Source organism: Schistocerca gregaria, chromosome 10, assembly GCF_023897955.1.
Source record: "Schistocerca gregaria isolate iqSchGreg1 chromosome 10, iqSchGreg1.2, whole genome shotgun sequence".
Taxonomy (NCBI): domain Eukaryota; kingdom Metazoa; phylum Arthropoda; class Insecta; order Orthoptera; family Acrididae; genus Schistocerca; species Schistocerca gregaria.
This window is the reverse complement of record NC_064929.1, coordinates 88,346,985-88,363,859: the sequence shown is the minus strand read 5'-3', so window position 1 is coordinate 88,363,859 and position 16,875 is coordinate 88,346,985. Positions and strand designations below refer to the sequence as shown.

Sequence of the window (16,875 nt, the reverse complement as noted above, 5' to 3'; positions counted from 1 at the left end):
CAGCTCAAAGAAGGTCTTCGTTGTTATCAATAATTTCTATAAACGTATATGTGTATAAAATGTTTCGCACAGTTAAAGGATACCCTCTAAGCTACAGTGAACTACAGTACGTATAGAGAGAAAACGACGCATTCCTGAGAGAAGTGCGTCCACAGCTCTGGCTGATATTCTCTGTAACTCCTCCCGAACAGACCACGAACGCCCAACGGTACTGACCGGCCGCCGTGTCATCCTCACCGGCCATCGGTCTCACTGGATGCAGGTATGGAGGGGCATGTGGTCAGCACACCGCACTCTCCGCCTTATGCCGGTTTTTGAGACCGGAGCTCGCTCGCACATAACTGAGGTTTGACCCTCGGCTGGTGGTGAAGTACTAGCACCTCTGGGGCACTTCTCCTTCGGCCTTTGTGGGGGAAATTGCTTGAAGGTGCTGTAATGGACTTGGTGTTGCGCTGTTTTTATTCTTTCTTTTTTTAAGATGAAAGAATAGTTAGAGGGATAGTAGGAGAAGCACGAAAACGAACGGCCCAATTGACTGGCTGGCGTAGTATTTAAAAATGACAGATGAAAGGATAGTAGAAGGGACAGTGAGAGAGTGAAGAAAACGAATGGCCCATTGACTAGCCGGCAGCTTATAAGTAAATGACAGATTAAAGGAAACGAGGAGGGACAGTAAGAGTTGAATGAAAGCGAAAGGCCATTGTCCTGGCCTCGTCTTCATGGCGGCGTCGGTGACGTCTGTGGCAGACGATCATGAGGGGATGAAGTGGACGGGCGGGGGGGGGGGGGGGGGGGGGGAAGTCAGAGAGTGGCAGATGGAGATGGAGAAGTGAAAAGGGAAGGCCTGTAATGATTAGGCCGACATTGGGGGGGGGGGGGGCTGAAGGGCGGTGGGGGTGGCGAGAGGGGCGGGGACGATGCCATGATGTCATGATGAGATGGATGAGATGGAGCGGTGATATGAAAAAGATGAAGTGACATGAAAGTGACTAGTGAATGGCAAGTCATGGGGGGGTGGAAGAGAAGGTCAGGCCAGCGGGTGATGGTCAGGTGGTGGACACGGGTGCCCAGGGAAAGGATTAGGGGATTGGAAGAGCAGCAGGTTTGCTGGTAGAAGGAAGTGGATGTGGAAAGGATGCGGGAGTGAAGCAGTGGTACTTCGGCCTGCATGTGAAGTTCTTGGGTAGGGAAGTCGAAAGGGAGGTGGAGGGCACGCCGGAGAGCTTGATTTTGGACGGTTTGGAGTTGGCGGAGGTGGGTGGTTGCCCCACACCACAGCCGCGTATTCAAGAATGGGACGAACGAGGGAGGTGTACAATGTGACGGCAAAGTGTGTAAGGAGTGAAGAGGTGGTGTTGATGAGCGGGTAGAGCAGGCATAGTCGCCCTGTTGCCTTTCAACACGTCATCAATGTGGGGGCGCCAAGTAGTTTGCAGTATAAGTCCAACGGACTACCAAGGACAGACACCTGCAGGAGCCAAATGGGAATGTGGCGCCGGCAGATGATAAGGGCTTGGGTTTTAGAGAGATTAAATGCCAGGCACCAGGTCCTAGCCCATTCGGTAAGAGAATCTGTTGCCCCTGGAGCCGCTGTTGAAGACCAGCCACACTTTGAGAACGAGAGAAGAGCGCAGTGTCATCCTCGTAGAGGGCTAAATGCACCCTTGGTGCCGAGGGCAGGTCGGCTGTGAAGAGGGAGTAGAGTAGCGGTCTTAGTATGCTGCTTTGCGGTACTCCTGCCCTGATACATCATCGCATAGATTTCCCCTTGGCGATCCGAACGTGGAAGGTGCGACCTTCCAGGTATGTGGCTATTAGCCGCACATCGGACACTGGAAAGCTGAGTGAGAATAACTTGTAGAGCAGCCCTTCACGCCAGACCAAATCAAATGCCCTGGACACGTCGAGCAGTATGGGCCCGAAGTACTCCCTACGTTCTATGGCGTCCAGTGCCTCTTCTACAAGGCGCAGGGGTTGGTGAGCGGTTGCATGACCCTGCCTGAAGCCAAACTGCTCAGCAGGCAGGACTCGTTTTCGAGCAATGTGGATGAGCAGTCATTTAAGGCACAGCCTCTCGAATACCTTGGAGATGGTGGGCAAGAGGCTGATGGGATGTTAGCTGGCAGGGGAACAAAGATCCTTCCCAGCCTTGGGGATGGCGACCACCTCGGCATGTTTCCAGACAGTAGGAAATTGCCTGGTTGTGAGGATGTTGTTGGGGGTGGCCGTCAGAATGAGAATAGAAGCTGGGGGTAGCTGCTTGAGGAGGGCATTAGTCAGTTTGTCGGGGCCACCAGCTTTCTTGGAATTGAGGTACCGCAGTTGCAGTTCAACCTCTTCTTCGTTGATGGGAGTGATATGATCCTCAGGGTCCTGGAGGGCAAGGAGTTGTGGGAGGTGTGCCGTCACGAGGTGGATACGGTTGGGGTTGACAGGGTCATCGAGCAGGGTGAAGTTGTGCACGAAGACATCGGCCAGAGTATTTGCCTCAGCGTCAGGTTCGCTGGAGGGGGGGGGGGGGATCCGTTGCCCTCGTCGCAAAAGGCATTTTCTGAGCCTCCATGCAGACTGATCACTCAGGTCAATGGCGGAGATTTTGTCTGCCCATGACTGATTGCGGTGGTCTTGTACTGCAGCCTTGATCTGCTGCTGCAATCTATTGATTCAGCACTTGGTAGCTGGGTTCTGAGTAAGTGGCCATTCTCAGATGGTCCGTTTTTGTGATGAGAGCACGGATATGAGGAGGGAGTGGACACAGATGGTCCGGGGGTTGTTCCAGACGGTGAGGGGTCGCTGGAGCTGCAGCATCGAGAGCGATGGCGGTGAGGTGGGTAAGGGTGCGACCTGTGTCCATTTGATCAGCAGCAGGAAAGGTGAGTAGGGCTGCTTCAACCCGTCGCTGGTAGGACCGCTAGTCAATACCACAGATGTTCAGGCCATCACGCGGCACAGAACGAGATTAATGGAGCAGACGACCGGCTGGTGATCGGAGGCCAGAGCGATGTGGGTGGCTGCAGTGATGGGGTGGGGAAGACCTTTCAAAACTGCGATGTCTAAGACATCTGGGAGACGTCCTCCAGTGGGGTACATGGTGGGATCGTAGGGGCCGATGGCGCGGGCGTGATGCTCCTCGGCGACCTGGTGTGTTGGTAACTCTGCTGTTCCAGGTACCATGCCTGGCACTGAAGTCTCCGCCAACGAAGACGCCGCTACCAAGCTGTAAGTGGGCTGTTTAGGTTTTTTTATTGGTGACGCCACGTAGCGCTCTGTATGAAAACTCACTGGCTGTGCCGTGTGCAGTCTGTGGCTGGTTTGCATTGTTGTCTGCCATTGTAGTGTTGGGCAGCGGCAGCTGGATGTTAACAGCGCATAGCGTTGCGCAGTTGGAGGTGAGCCGCCAGCAGTGGTGGATGTGGGGAGAGAGACGGCGGAGTTTTCAAATTTGTAAGACTGGATGTCATGAACTGCTATATATATATTGACTATTAAGGTAAATACATTGTTTGTTCTCTATTAAAATCATTCATTTGCTAACTATCCCTATCAGTAGTTAGTGCCTTCAGTACTTAGAATCTTTTATTTAGCTGGCAGTAGTGGCGCTCGCTGTATTGCAATAGCTTGAGTAACGAAGATTTTTGTGAGGTAAGTGATTTGTGAAAGGTATAGGTTAATGTTAGTCAGGGCCATTCTATTGTAGGGATTATTGAAAGTCAGATTGCGTTGCGCTAAAAATATTGTGTGTCAGTTTTAGCACAGTTATGTATAATTTTTCAAAGCGGACGTTTCATGTGTCGACCCTTAGCCGAGGATACCTCACTGGAATCTTCTGATTTTTTTCTTGTACTTTGTGTAATTAGTGTAGATTTTGTTTATTGCTAGCGCATAATTAGAGAGAGAATTTCCTTTGTAGTTCTAGTTTTTCATTGTTGTACAGTAAAACAGTTGTGGCATGCGTGTAGGTTTGCACCAAGTATTTCGCAGCTGCGCTTGCAATTAACTAGATATTATTTGCTATGTTAATGTGTTCTCTTATTTTTGCCCTTCATATTGCGTTTTTCTATGTTGTCGTGTGAAATATTGTGACAATAATGGCGTGTGAAAAACGTAATGCTAGGCTCCAAAGTAAACTGAGAAATGACAGTGAAGACGAAAGCAGTGTGTTAGCGCCACCATGCAATGAATTAACTAATGTTCAAAGTAGTAATTTGGTAATTGTGCATAGGGAAATGGAGCGGGCTGCCAATAATGGTGTAGGCAGTGAAACAATTAGTGAACAGGGAAGCATTATCGATCGATCGGTCGTCAACAGCTCGCGTCATGAATCCGAAATGACGGGACACAATCTTGCAAATACTGTACATTCAGGTTTTGCGTCCTCACCGTTTTCTCAAATAAGTCAAGACACATTTTCTGCTTGTCAAAATGTGAATGTTGCCGGTGCAAATGCACTGCCGAAAAGCATAGAGGAACAGATTCCAGTCACTAATACATTATTATTGCAATTAACGCTACAAATGAAACAAAATCAGAGACAAACACAGCAACAGTTAGACACAATGAAACAAAATCTTCAAAAGTTAGACACCTTGGAACAAAATCAGAGACAAACACAGCGTTAGCTTCAAAAGTTAGACACAATAGAACAAAATCTTCGGAAGTTAGACATCACACTTGAACAAACACGTGAAGATTTAACTACTGAGTTACATAACATTGAATCGAAATGTCAAAAAATCTGTAATGACGTAAAAACACAAATTTATGAGCATTTTCAACCTATTTTTTCGCGGCATGAAAATGCATTACAGAATCACGAAGCAGTCATAAAAGAACTGCTAACTATTGTTCGTGAAAATCACGACACCTTGCAAGCTAAAATGGACTCAGTTGCATCCACCGATTCGATTACGCAACTTGCAAGAACTCAGGAAAACTTAAAGGACACAGTAGATTCGATTTTAACACAAATGGACACGCTGAAACTTGGTTCAGAAAAACACACTGAGGAAATGTGTTCACTATCGGAGAAAGTAGTCGAACTATCGGATCACTTCACTAACTTATCTACAAAGGTAGATGATGATCTGAATGACGCAAGACCCGTAGCCTTCACTGACACAGAAGACTATGAACAAATTAGAAATTCAAACAAAATCAGAATCAAATTAATACGCAATACAAAAGAGAAATCCGGGAAGTACAAGATCAGTTGACTCAGGTAATACAAAAATTACATATTTCAGAGGACATTCGCGCTCCAACACGGAAAGAGGAACTTACAAATACGGAAAAGCTACAAAATAATAACACAGGGCATTTCGGAAATCGTGAAAGAAATTGGCAAGGTGCACCGAATTTTGAGATGGAACCGCCGACACGACGTAACAATGACCGATATGCTACTCACCGACACGATGATTTTGACTATAAGCTGTTCACATTACTGCACGTAAACTCAAAACATTTGAGAATTCTGGCAACGACATTCATCCACAAGCGTGGCTCCATCAATTCTCTCATTGTTTTCCTCCCAACAGGTCATTAGAGCACAGATTAGAATTTATGTGTGGCTATTTGGAGAATGAACCAGCTGTAAGAATGCGATCGGTCATTCACGATTGTCACAGTGAAGGAGAATTTTATCATGCCTTCCTCTCAACATATTGGCCTCAAGCTACACAAGACCGAGTAAAACATAGCATCATAATGATGAAACATTTCGAACAATCTGAATTTTCCAGTCTTGTCAAATATTTCGACGACACGTTACATAAGAATCAGTATCTTTCAAACCCATACAGCCCCTCAGAACTCATCCGCATTTGATTAATCAAATTACCTGAATATTTAAGGAATATTATTTTGGCAGGGCGTTGCAAAGACGACATTGAAGCTTTTCAGTGATTGTTACAAGAACTGGAAATTGACACTGACAATCGCGGAACGCGAAAACAGGAGCACAACAATTACAGGTCACACCTGTCACAATTCCGCGATGACAGAAATAATACACGACAAGGCTATTCGTACAACGTAAATCGTGACCAAAACAGACACCACCCGAATGACAACCGTTGGCAGAGTAGTAATAATTACGGGGAAAGATCACCTCTCCGCGGTAATGACTATCACAGAGACAAGCGGAGAAACAGACAATATGGGAACCAAAATAAATATTATCAGGGGAGACAGAATAACTTTAGATGCAATGGTCCAGCGCGCAGTTACAATTCAGGAAGAAAATCTCCACCACGTGACCGACAAGAAATTAATTACAGAAATTACCGACATGACGACAGACGATATGATCGTAACAACAGACCTGAATTGCATCAGAACTGGCGGGATTCAAACAGGGCAGGGCTTTCTCGTCAAGGTGAATTTGCAGAAGTTAGGTCTCCTAATCCCAATAACGGCGCGCGCCAACAAAGAAACAGACAATGACTCGCACCGCAGGCAGCCGCGTGCGACGGCTGGCTCAGAGAAAAATAACATAGACGCTACCCTTGAGAAAAGTTCCAGTATTCTTTACCGACGTATACCGCATGATAATTGCGTTCAAGTTGAAACTTTGAGTACTATAAAGGGTAAAAGATTGCTCCACATTTCACATGTAAAACCGTTTATTGAAAGATAATCTGCTTTATAACTCAGTCTCTGCCATAAAATTTTTCACTTCACGGTACTAGTATGCTTTGTCAGACTTAAGAAACTGTTACTATGCAACAATGTTTGAAGTTCACTATCCAGTCTAGAACCTAGGGAACATATTTAAACAGAAATTACAAATGCATTGTTATAGCGAACAGACGACACACTGTTATTGTGTGTGTGTGTACATTCTTGCTTGTTAGTTGCACGATTACGTAACGACCATAAGGATCACATACTTAGAACATCTACCAGTACTGCTAATGAGATTTTAATGCAACATTTTGGTTTACTTGAAAATACATTCTGGATTTAAAGTACTTTCTGTGAGATACCAGATGACACAGTGGTTAGTATATGTAAAAGCTACACCATTATATCACGACCCTACTAATGAGTGACAATTTACAATGTTGCTTGTGCGGTGTATCTGTTTTATATCTGCACAGTTTTTCTGAATTCTTCTGGAAAGGAAAACATGTTTTAGTAGTAACTTTGTGGTATAGCTACAATGAGACAGCCGTTTCTGCCTTTTCTGTAGCACAACAATACGTTACAGTACTGTACTTACTTCATCACGGCAATAAGCGTAGTAACTACGATATCTATACGCAAAGTATTTCACTTTTGTTTATCATGAGGTAAGTACATTGACTTCTGCAGAACTTAGCTTTCGGAGGACGATAACTACGACACTTCCACAGAGATTATCTTACAACACGACGCACAGTTTAGCCCTACAGTACACGTATTTGAGTGACTAATTTTGTACTTAAAACATTTATTTTTAAAGATATTTGAAGTTCAATGATACAAAGGTTTTCTGTGATACAATTCATTCCATTGCTGTAATCTGCAACACCTGAGGATATAATTACATTAATCACAGGGGGGGGTACACGCTCACTTTGTGTACCACGTGTATGGCAAGCACAAGGAGCCCTAGCTAATATGGTATTTGCTTATACAACTTTAAACATCGGCACCATATTTCTCTAACATATTAATTACACAGCTATCTGATTATTTAACTGGGAGAGACAAACATTTATTTTACTACATCAGTGACAGATGTTTATGTAATTATACAGTTGGATAACTTCACACTTACGAAATTGTATTCTGTATGTACTTTGTGAAATGTTCATATTTTTTCGGAACCATTGTGATACTATGAGAGCTTTGAATGATGTACTTGGTATGGGATCATGATTTTTAAAGTACGTTTGAGGCAGATGACACTTTTGACATGAGCAGAGAATTTTTTTTAGGTTTTGAAATTATTGGAGGAAGCTACGACGATTTTGAGATTTGGCTGAGATTTTATGATGTTATGATGACGATGTGTATTACACTGTTGCGGTATGTTTATGATCAATAAGCTGATGCTATATGAGTTATTTGATTATGCTACGTATCTGTTATGAGGAAATATTGAAGAAGTGTCGACGAATAAGGTAAGGAATAATGAGTAGTGGTTAGGGACTCTCGTTTGTGAAAAAGGTTGCTGAAAACCAAGAATCGTACTTTAGGAGTTATGAAATGTTTGTAAATGCGTGAATGTATTACAATGCCGACGGAACTTTTTTGGTCACTGTTATATCAATAGGATTTTGTTTCTACAGATTTGTAACACAAATGCTTGACCTGTGAAATTTTTTATATGAGACTGCCACTGTAGCGGAAACTGATGTCGTAAATATTTCGGTAAGACAGTAAAGTGACCACCTGCACATAATGCGTCGTGGGCACCCAGCTGCGCGAAAGCCACCTGACAAAAGAAAGCCATTAGGTGAAAAAAAAGAGGCCCTTATCCTCGCTATTGATATTCCTTTGTAGAAAGCATCGCAAAAACGACACGCTCATTACTTGGAAAGATACTTTCTTACATCTGCACACCTGATAATGATAAGCGTCTTTCTACAAGAGTTGAGAGAATTTGTACTAACTTATGAAATGTCACATGACTATTGAATGATATTTTCATGCTTTGCCTTTCATTGTTGCTTATTTCATTTGATATCTGGTTTTCAGCTGTGTTGCAGCATTGGTTTTATAAAATAAAATTAAATGCATTTGCTAATGTGAATACTTTCTGTCAACAGATCTCTTAAATAATCATTTTATGATCGACGTTCTTCGAAAAAGGAGCACTTGGAAAGGAAAGAACAATAAGAACGGATTAATAACAGTAAGTGCATACTTAATTTTCTTTTCAACTACTTGGTAATACCTTTTGTAGAATTAGTTTTGTGGTGCACCACTTTAATGACATAGATATTAACATGTGAATAGACATTTCCCTTTTCCGCATTGTTGTCTTTACTGTAATATTTTTTCTGCTTGAGCTTTGTCATGTTTAGATATAAGTTATTGCGTTTGCCAGGCATAGTGTTACTGAATTTCACTTTGTATTACTCTGTTAAGCCAGTTTTACTACTGATTTATTTTTGTTGTTGCTGTTCATTGCTTCATATTAGTTGTAATGTTGCATTTGCTTTGCTAAGTCCTATATTGCTGCCATTTTTTGCCAATTTGCATTTTTTTGTCATTGCTGTTTGTGTTAATTGTTTTGTGCTGCTGCATTGCGACATCCCTTAGTTTAGCATCTGAGGTCAGTAGGTTTAAGTTAGTTCAAGAGGGGTTGGTCTATATAAGAAACTAAGTATAATTAATTGGAAGAAAAGCATTGTGAAGCTGTAAGAAAATGGTTTGGGCAAAAAAGTAGTGTACAGTGGGGAAAAACTATTTTTGAAAGAGGATGTGAACAGAATACAGGAAACATGCTTGGATAGTTTTTTTTTTTTTTTTTTTTTTTTGTTGGCTGGAGCAAATGTTGAAATAAGAGGGACGATCTATGGAATGAAGTTTTGGGTTGGACTGCAGTACCAAATGTTACCCTGAAAACAAACCCTGTCCTTTCCTTTTGTGTTATCCCACTATGTGTTTGTGTACCCTTGTGTATTTATTTTCTTCCTGTCTCTGTGTACTGTTTCATAGAATTTTTTCTCTTCTAATACTAAGCTACATTCACTATGAATAGGAATACGGTTATCCTCAAATATAATTTGCATTAATAACATGTTATTTACTTCGTAAAGATGTTTACACATTATTTATTCTGTTTTGTTCTAATGCTCATGTGTGAAGTTGATGTTTCAAAAGTTATTCTGATCTTTTATGTATGTAGTTATGTAATGATTTTTGTCACACTGATGTATTTCTTATTTCGATTCTTTTGTAAAGCCTGTTTTACTACAAATGTTATCTGTATTATTATGTTTTTAATGATGTATTTTGTAACTTTGTTATTGTATTCTTATGTTATAAAATTGTAATTGACACAAGTTCATCAAATTAAGTAACTTGTAAGTTACATTTCACTGCACACGTTTCTGTTGGCCATAGTATATGGACAATATGTGAGAAGCACGGGCTGACAGTGTTTGCACGTGTGTTAATAATTCAGCAAGGGACTGGATAACAGCATTGCTGGTTCTATGGACATTTCAAAAAATTTGTGAGTGCACAAGTGGCGGTTTATGGACTTGCTATATTTTCCACAAGACCCTTCGATGGTGATTGTGCACCTGCACTGTGGCAACAGTTGGCTGCTGGCTATCTCTCCAAGGACTACAGTGGGTCTACACCGTTGATGACTCATCAATACCATTATTTCTACAAGGACTGCAGTGGGTCTGCACCTCTGGTGGCCCACCAATACCATAATCTCTACTAGGACTAGAGTGGGTCTGCTCTGTGATGACCAACCTACCAATATTCTTCAAAACTTCGACTGACTCTGCTGTGGGTTTGCTCTGTTGTGGCCCATTACCTGTCAGCATGTCAAGAGTCAGCACTGTCTTTCCATTGGAAGGACAACACTACTTCTTCAAGACTGCATGGAAATCCACTACTTCCGTGTGCATTTTCTTTTACTGCTCAGACATTGAACAAAAACACTGCTATTTTACTGTGATGAACGATCAGGACTGTCTTTATGGACTGTGAGAAAATTTAAGCTTTTGACCAACATTCTATCGATAAGTGTGTGCATTTCATTTCTTTGTTATTGTAATTATGAAAAATTTTTTCAAATCTGTATTAGCCTCTGCCCAAAACAATTTGTAAAATTTTTTGTGGGGACCATGGGGGCTTTGTAAATAGGCTGTTTAGGTTTTTTTATTGGTAACGCCACATAGCGCTCTGTATGAAAAATCACTGGCTGTGCTGTGTCCAGTCAGTGGCTGGTTGGCATTGTTGTAATACTCGCCATTGTAGTGTTGGGCAACTGGATGTTAACAGTGTGTAGCATTGCGCAGTTGGAGGTGAGCCGCCAGCAGTGGTGGATGTGGGGCGAGAGATGGCAGAGTTTTGAAATTTGTAAGACTGGATGTCATGAACTGCTATATATATTATGACTATTAAGGTAAATACATTGTTTGTTCTCTATTAAAATCTATCATTTGATAACTATGCCTATCAGTAGTTAGTGCCTTCTGTAGTTTGAATTTTTTAGTTTGCTGGCAGTAGTGGCGCTTGCTGTATTGCAGTAGCTTGAGCAACGAAGATTTTTGTGAGGTAAGTGATTTGTGAAAGGTATAGGTTAATGTTAGTCAGGGCCATTCTATTGTAGGGATTATTGAAAGTCAGATTACGTTGCGCTAAAAATATTGTGTCAGTTTAAGCACAGTTATGTATAATTTTTCAAAGGGGACGTTTCAAAGTGACAGCAATGCCTCGTAGTCTGGTCTTTGAAGAAGGCCTCATGGTGGTCTGTAAAGAGCCACGAATGTGATGGGACACCTCACCGTGTGGACGACAATGCCAATGGGTTGTTCCACACTGTTGAGTTGGGGAAAGGGGATGGGGTGGTGGCGGAGGGAATTACGCATGTACACTGACGTGCCAGTGTAGGTGGTGGGCCTGTCAGTCCTGTAGCAGGTGTAGTTCGCCACATGGACAAAAACACCAGGTTTGAGATACGTCTCAGCGACAAGGCAAATGTCAACCCCCTCCTCAAGGAGGAACTGTCAGAATTCGCCCTGTTGTTTATGGAGACCATTGGCGTTCCCGATCATGACTGTCAACCTATGGTTTCTAATAGCCATCACCGGAAGGAGCAGGGGTGGTGGGGGACATAGAAAGGGAGAGGGTGGAGGCAAGATGGAGAGGGATGGTTTGGAGGAAGTAGACGATGGCAGTGGTGATTGCTAAGGTCAGAGCCTCAACAACACTGGAAATGAGGTCACTGAAGGGGGTGGGGAGAGGGTGCTCCTGAGATTGTACTGGGGTGGGAGGGAGGGGCAGCAGAGCTTGACTCCTGCTGCTAGGGTGGGGAAGGAACAGCAGAGCATGACACCTGCTATGAGGGAGGAGCAGCAGAGCTTAACACCTGCTGGGGAGGGAGGAGAGGGAGTGATGTGGGGGGGCATGGGATGGGGATGGAGAGAAGGGGGGTGGGTAGGAGCCCAGAGGGCGGGATGGGAGCGAGAGGCATGGTGAGGGTAAGTCCGCAGCACTGACTGCCCCAGGGCGCCACAGTAACTGACGTTTGGACGGGTCATCGCCAAGGGCCCCAAAGATCGACGCTGATTGGCGCAAATAGATTTGATCTTGGAGCAGTCGATGTAGCTGCCTGTATGGTTTCCGCCACAATGGTCACAAGTAGGAGGGGCCTCTCGGGGTTTGGAGCACTCCGAATAGGCATGACCCCCCGCACACCTCGCGAGTGCAGTTACCCACAAAGTGCGCCAGGCCCTGACTGCGATAGCTCTACAGGGTCAGCCTCCAGGAGCGAAGTTTCTGCATCGTCACGCCGACGCGATCGATGGAGGTGGGGGTGGGGAGGAGGCGGTTTTCTGGCGTGTGTGGGGCGGAAGGAAGAAGAAGGGGGTGGGGCGACAGGTCTGTGTCACCTGGCCACTAAGAGCTGTTGCAGGACGATTGATTCACGGATCCAGTGATATGGCTCTTTCTGTGTATAGCGATTTTAGGACTATGATGAGTTGGGCCTGAAGATGGCATCAATGTAATGCCGAAACTGGTAGCACATAGAAGTTCATAAAATAAAATAAATTTCTACAATACATACGGCTGTTGGTAAATTATTGCGTCGAGAAGTTCATGCCAGCCGTTGTTCCACGATCCATAATGGATCAACGAAGAAGAAGCACCATCATCAGTCCAGACCTTTGCTTGCAGTCAAAACGCTCACTTACTTGTGTCTGTACTCAAACACACAACTAAACTATATCATCGAAAGTATCTGGATATCTATTTAGAACACACTGATGGGGAATGTGTCCACCCTGCATCTGTATGATGGCTTGCAGTTTTCTGGGGACAATTTCAGTGAGGTGTCTGAATGCCTGCAAATTGATATCAGCCCGTTATTTCTCTAGAGTGGGAAGCTAAGAAGGTGAAGGTAGTGATGTTGAATGCTGAGATGTGCAGAGAAATCGACGTTCTAACTCATCCCAGTGCTGTTTCATTTCTTCAGGTCGGGAACCTGCACTGCTCCACAAAACACTATTTGTTAGGTGCTACTTTACGAGAGGGTACATTATCATGTTGACAGTAACAATCATCTCCAAAAGATTCCTCTTCTATACACAGTAGCCAAAACCGTAAAATGTGTTCATATTCTTCCAAATTAAGTGTTTTCTTAAGCACAATAAGAGGACCACACCACAACCACGAAAAATGCTGTAACGCCACGTCATCTGTACAGCACAGTAGGAACTGCACGTGGTGGCAGATAATATTTTCCAGGCATTCGTCAAATTGGAATGTGACAGGCTACAGTGCGATCGATCACTCCAGTAGTGTCGCTATTTACTCCATCTCAAGTGTCACTTAGGATCGACTCCAGAAATGCGTGGCTTCAGTCCACTGTACCACATTCTTTTTGGCTCCCTACGCATAGGCAATAGATTGCTGGTAGCACTTTGAAACTCACCAGTCACTCCGTTTGGTACAGCCACTCTTTGCAATGCTCGTCAGTACACGACGTCTGCTTCTCTGTGGTCATTCCTTTGTGTTTACACTTTTTTGAGGTGGTACGTTCCTATGGGACCAAACTGCTGAGATCATCGGCCCTTAGGCATACGTACTACTTAATCTAACTTAAACTAACTTACGCTAAGGAAAACACACACATCTGTGCACAAGGGAGGACTCGAACTTTCGACCCGGGAGCCGCGAGAACCGTGGCAAGGCGCTCATAGACTGCGTGGCCACCCTGAATGGCTCGTTTACACTTCAATCACATCAGGAAGCTTTAGAGGGCCAAAATGTCGCTGATGGATTTGTTATTTAGGTTACATCCAGTGACCAACCCACATTCGTAGTCACTGAGCTTCCCTAACCGACCAATTCTGCTATTTGTGCTTCTCTACTGTCTACACAATACTTGCCATCCCCTTTTACACTGGAGCATCTTCCCCTCTTGACTCGCAGGTCTATGTTTACATATACACTCCTGGAAATGGAAAAAAGAACACATTGACACCGGTGTGTCAGACTCACCATACTTGCTCTGGACACTGCGAGAGGGCTGTACAAGCAACGATCACACGCACGGCACAGCGGACACACCAGGAAACCGCGGTGTTGGCCGTCGAATGGCGCTAGCTCTGCAGCATTTGTGCACCGCCGCCGTCAGTGTCAGCCAGTTTGCTGTGGCATACGGAGCTCCATCGCAGTCTTTAACACTGGTAGCATGCCGCGACAGCGTGGACGTGAACCGTATGTGCAGTTGACGGACTTTGAGCGAGGGCGTATAGTGGGCATGCGGGAGGCCGGGTGGATGTACCGCCGAATTGCTCAACACGTGGGGCGTGAGATCTCCACAGTACATCGATGTTGTCGCCAGTGGTCGGCGGAAGGTGCACGTGCCCGTCGACCTGGGACAGGACCGCAGCGACGCACGGATGCACGCCAAGACCGTAGGATCCTACGCAGTGCTGTAGGGGACCGCACCGCCACTTCCGCATGTATCCCGTGCCACCCAACGTGCTCTAGAAGGTGTAAGTCAACTAGCCTGGCCAGCAAGATCTCCGAATCTGTCCCCCACTGAGCATGTTTGGGACTGGATGAAGCGTCGTCTCACGCGGTCTGCACGTCCAGCACGAACGCTGGTCCAACTGAGGCACCAGGTGGAAATGGCATGGCAAGCCGTTCCACAGGACTACATCCAGCATCTCTACGATCGTCTCCATGGGAGAATAGCAGCCTGCATTGCTGCGAAAGGATGATATACACTGTACTAGTGCCTACATTGTGCATGCTCTGTTGCCTGTGTCTATGTGCCTGTGGTTCTGTCAGTGTGATCATGTGATGTATCTGACCCCAGGAATGTGTCAATAAAGTTTCCCCTTCCTGGGACAATGAATTCATGGTGTTCTTATTTCAATTTCCAGGAGTGTATTTGCAGACAGTTGGAATACACATATTCGGTATGTAAACAGCCCGCACAAGAGACAGGCAAGGTGGGCTGCCGACCCCCCTTCAAGAGCTCATATCAAAACATCGCCAGTGAATGTAAACATCAGCAATCTTTCTGCATAAACACGGCACTAGTTTGTGAAAAGCCGTGTGACGGAGATACACCAACTTAAACTAATGTGACTAAGTGTAGCACTGTGCAGAATCAGTGTTATAAGCATGACAGCAGAGTCAGACCAGCAGTGCATACGTACAGCTGGGACTCCATTGGCCAATACCTAGGCTGGCTCTAGCCCAGTAGACACTTGCTGTAGTCTGTCTGTAGAAATTTGTATCTTGTTGGGCGTAACGCCACTTTGGAATTGTCTTTGCACAACAAGAATTATTGTGTTTCTATTGTGTTGTGTCTGGAAATTAGCACACGCAAAGAAGGCGTTTTAGTTAAATAACTGTGTTCAAAGTTGATCGTTAGTTCTTTTCTGCCAACTGCAGGACACTACACAGGTAACAGGATACTGACAGGAAAGGCATCCAATCACTTCTTAAAATTAATCCTGCCGCATCCGTTTGTAATGGTGCCAACTCTGCATAAACGCAGGACAAAAGCACAAGAAGAGGTTATAACTCTGTAAAATCTTCGAGATAAAATAAAAAAAATGGTTCTGAGCACTATGGGACTTAACATCTATGGGCATCAGTCCCCTAAAACGTAGAAGTACTTAAACCTAACTAACCTAAGGACATCACATAACACCCAGTCATTACAAGGCAGAGAAAATCCCTGACGCCACCGGGAATCGAACCCGGGAACCCGGGCGCAGGAAGCGAGAACACTGCCGCACGACCACGAGCTGCGGACAATAAAATAAAAGTGTATATTTTCCCCTTGCTATCACGATCTCAGTAATGGGTAAACTTACTACTCATGTATGAAGAAGCACTGGAATTTATAGGTGGTGGTCAGAGTTGTGGGGGAGGAGGGATGAAAGGGGGGAGCCTCATTAGGCAGTGACCTGGAAAGTAACAACAGCAAAATCAATGAAAGGAAATGAACCCATGACAACGGGGCATTGCTAGATGAAGATGTGCCCAATGAATGCAACCCACACCGTTTTGTGTAGGGGGTATGCTAACACTAATGGCATCACACAGAGGAAACTTGGCAGTGCGTGCTGTACGAATCCTCTATGTGGAATGAGGAAGTGAGTGTGCTGACTAGTGGTGAATAGCTGTCTAGTGCTTGCCCTGTAGTCTCGCCTGGTGGGGTGGAGTGAGGTTACGTGAGGCGTTTCAGTGGGATGTACAACCAGTGACTAAGCGAGTGCGGTGCCGTGCCGGGCAGACGTTAGCAGCTGCCGTGTAGCCCCTCAGCAATGCGTGTCTCTGGCTGCTGACTCACCTCCTTCAGCTCCCGCTCGGTGTACATGTCCTCGGCGATGGCCTTGACGTACCTGGACAGGCGGCTCGCCTTGGGGCCGTAGCTGCAACAGAAAGTGCTCTACAGCGCCACAACCCGACACCACACGCAGCAGCCTGCTCTCACCTGCTGCAGGTCCGCATCGGTCAACAGGGTCTCTGCCACAGCGTGCACGTACCGCGACAGGGAGTCCGGCTGGGGCCCAAAGCTGCAACAGTGGGTGCCTCCGACTGAGGTCCCTCCGTCATATTTCAGCCACAGGAGCGACTCCTTTTGCGACAAAATGTGGCTGCACGTAAAGCTATGGCAATGTCTGACTGTTGTACATGGCCTCAGAAAAGAAGTGGATCACCCAGATG

The 16,875-nt window shown here is 45.1% G+C and overlaps 1 protein-coding gene across 3 annotated transcripts in view; it reads right to left on the bottom strand.

The window, feature by feature from the left end:
- Nucleotides 1–16,875, bottom strand: part of LOC126293406 (aminopeptidase Ey-like) — a 424,028-nt gene that overhangs the window by 15,530 nt on the left and 391,623 nt on the right. For 2 of the 3 annotated variants that reach the window (XM_049986620.1, XM_049986618.1), the window contains exon 14: nucleotides 16,499–16,580. In XM_049986620.1, coding sequence (XP_049842577.1) covers nucleotides 16,499–16,580 — 82 coding nt within the window. Of the gene's footprint in view, nucleotides 1–16,498; nucleotides 16,581–16,642; nucleotides 16,725–16,875 lie in introns of all 3 variants that reach the window. The other variant, XM_049986619.1, reaches the window with a different exon arrangement.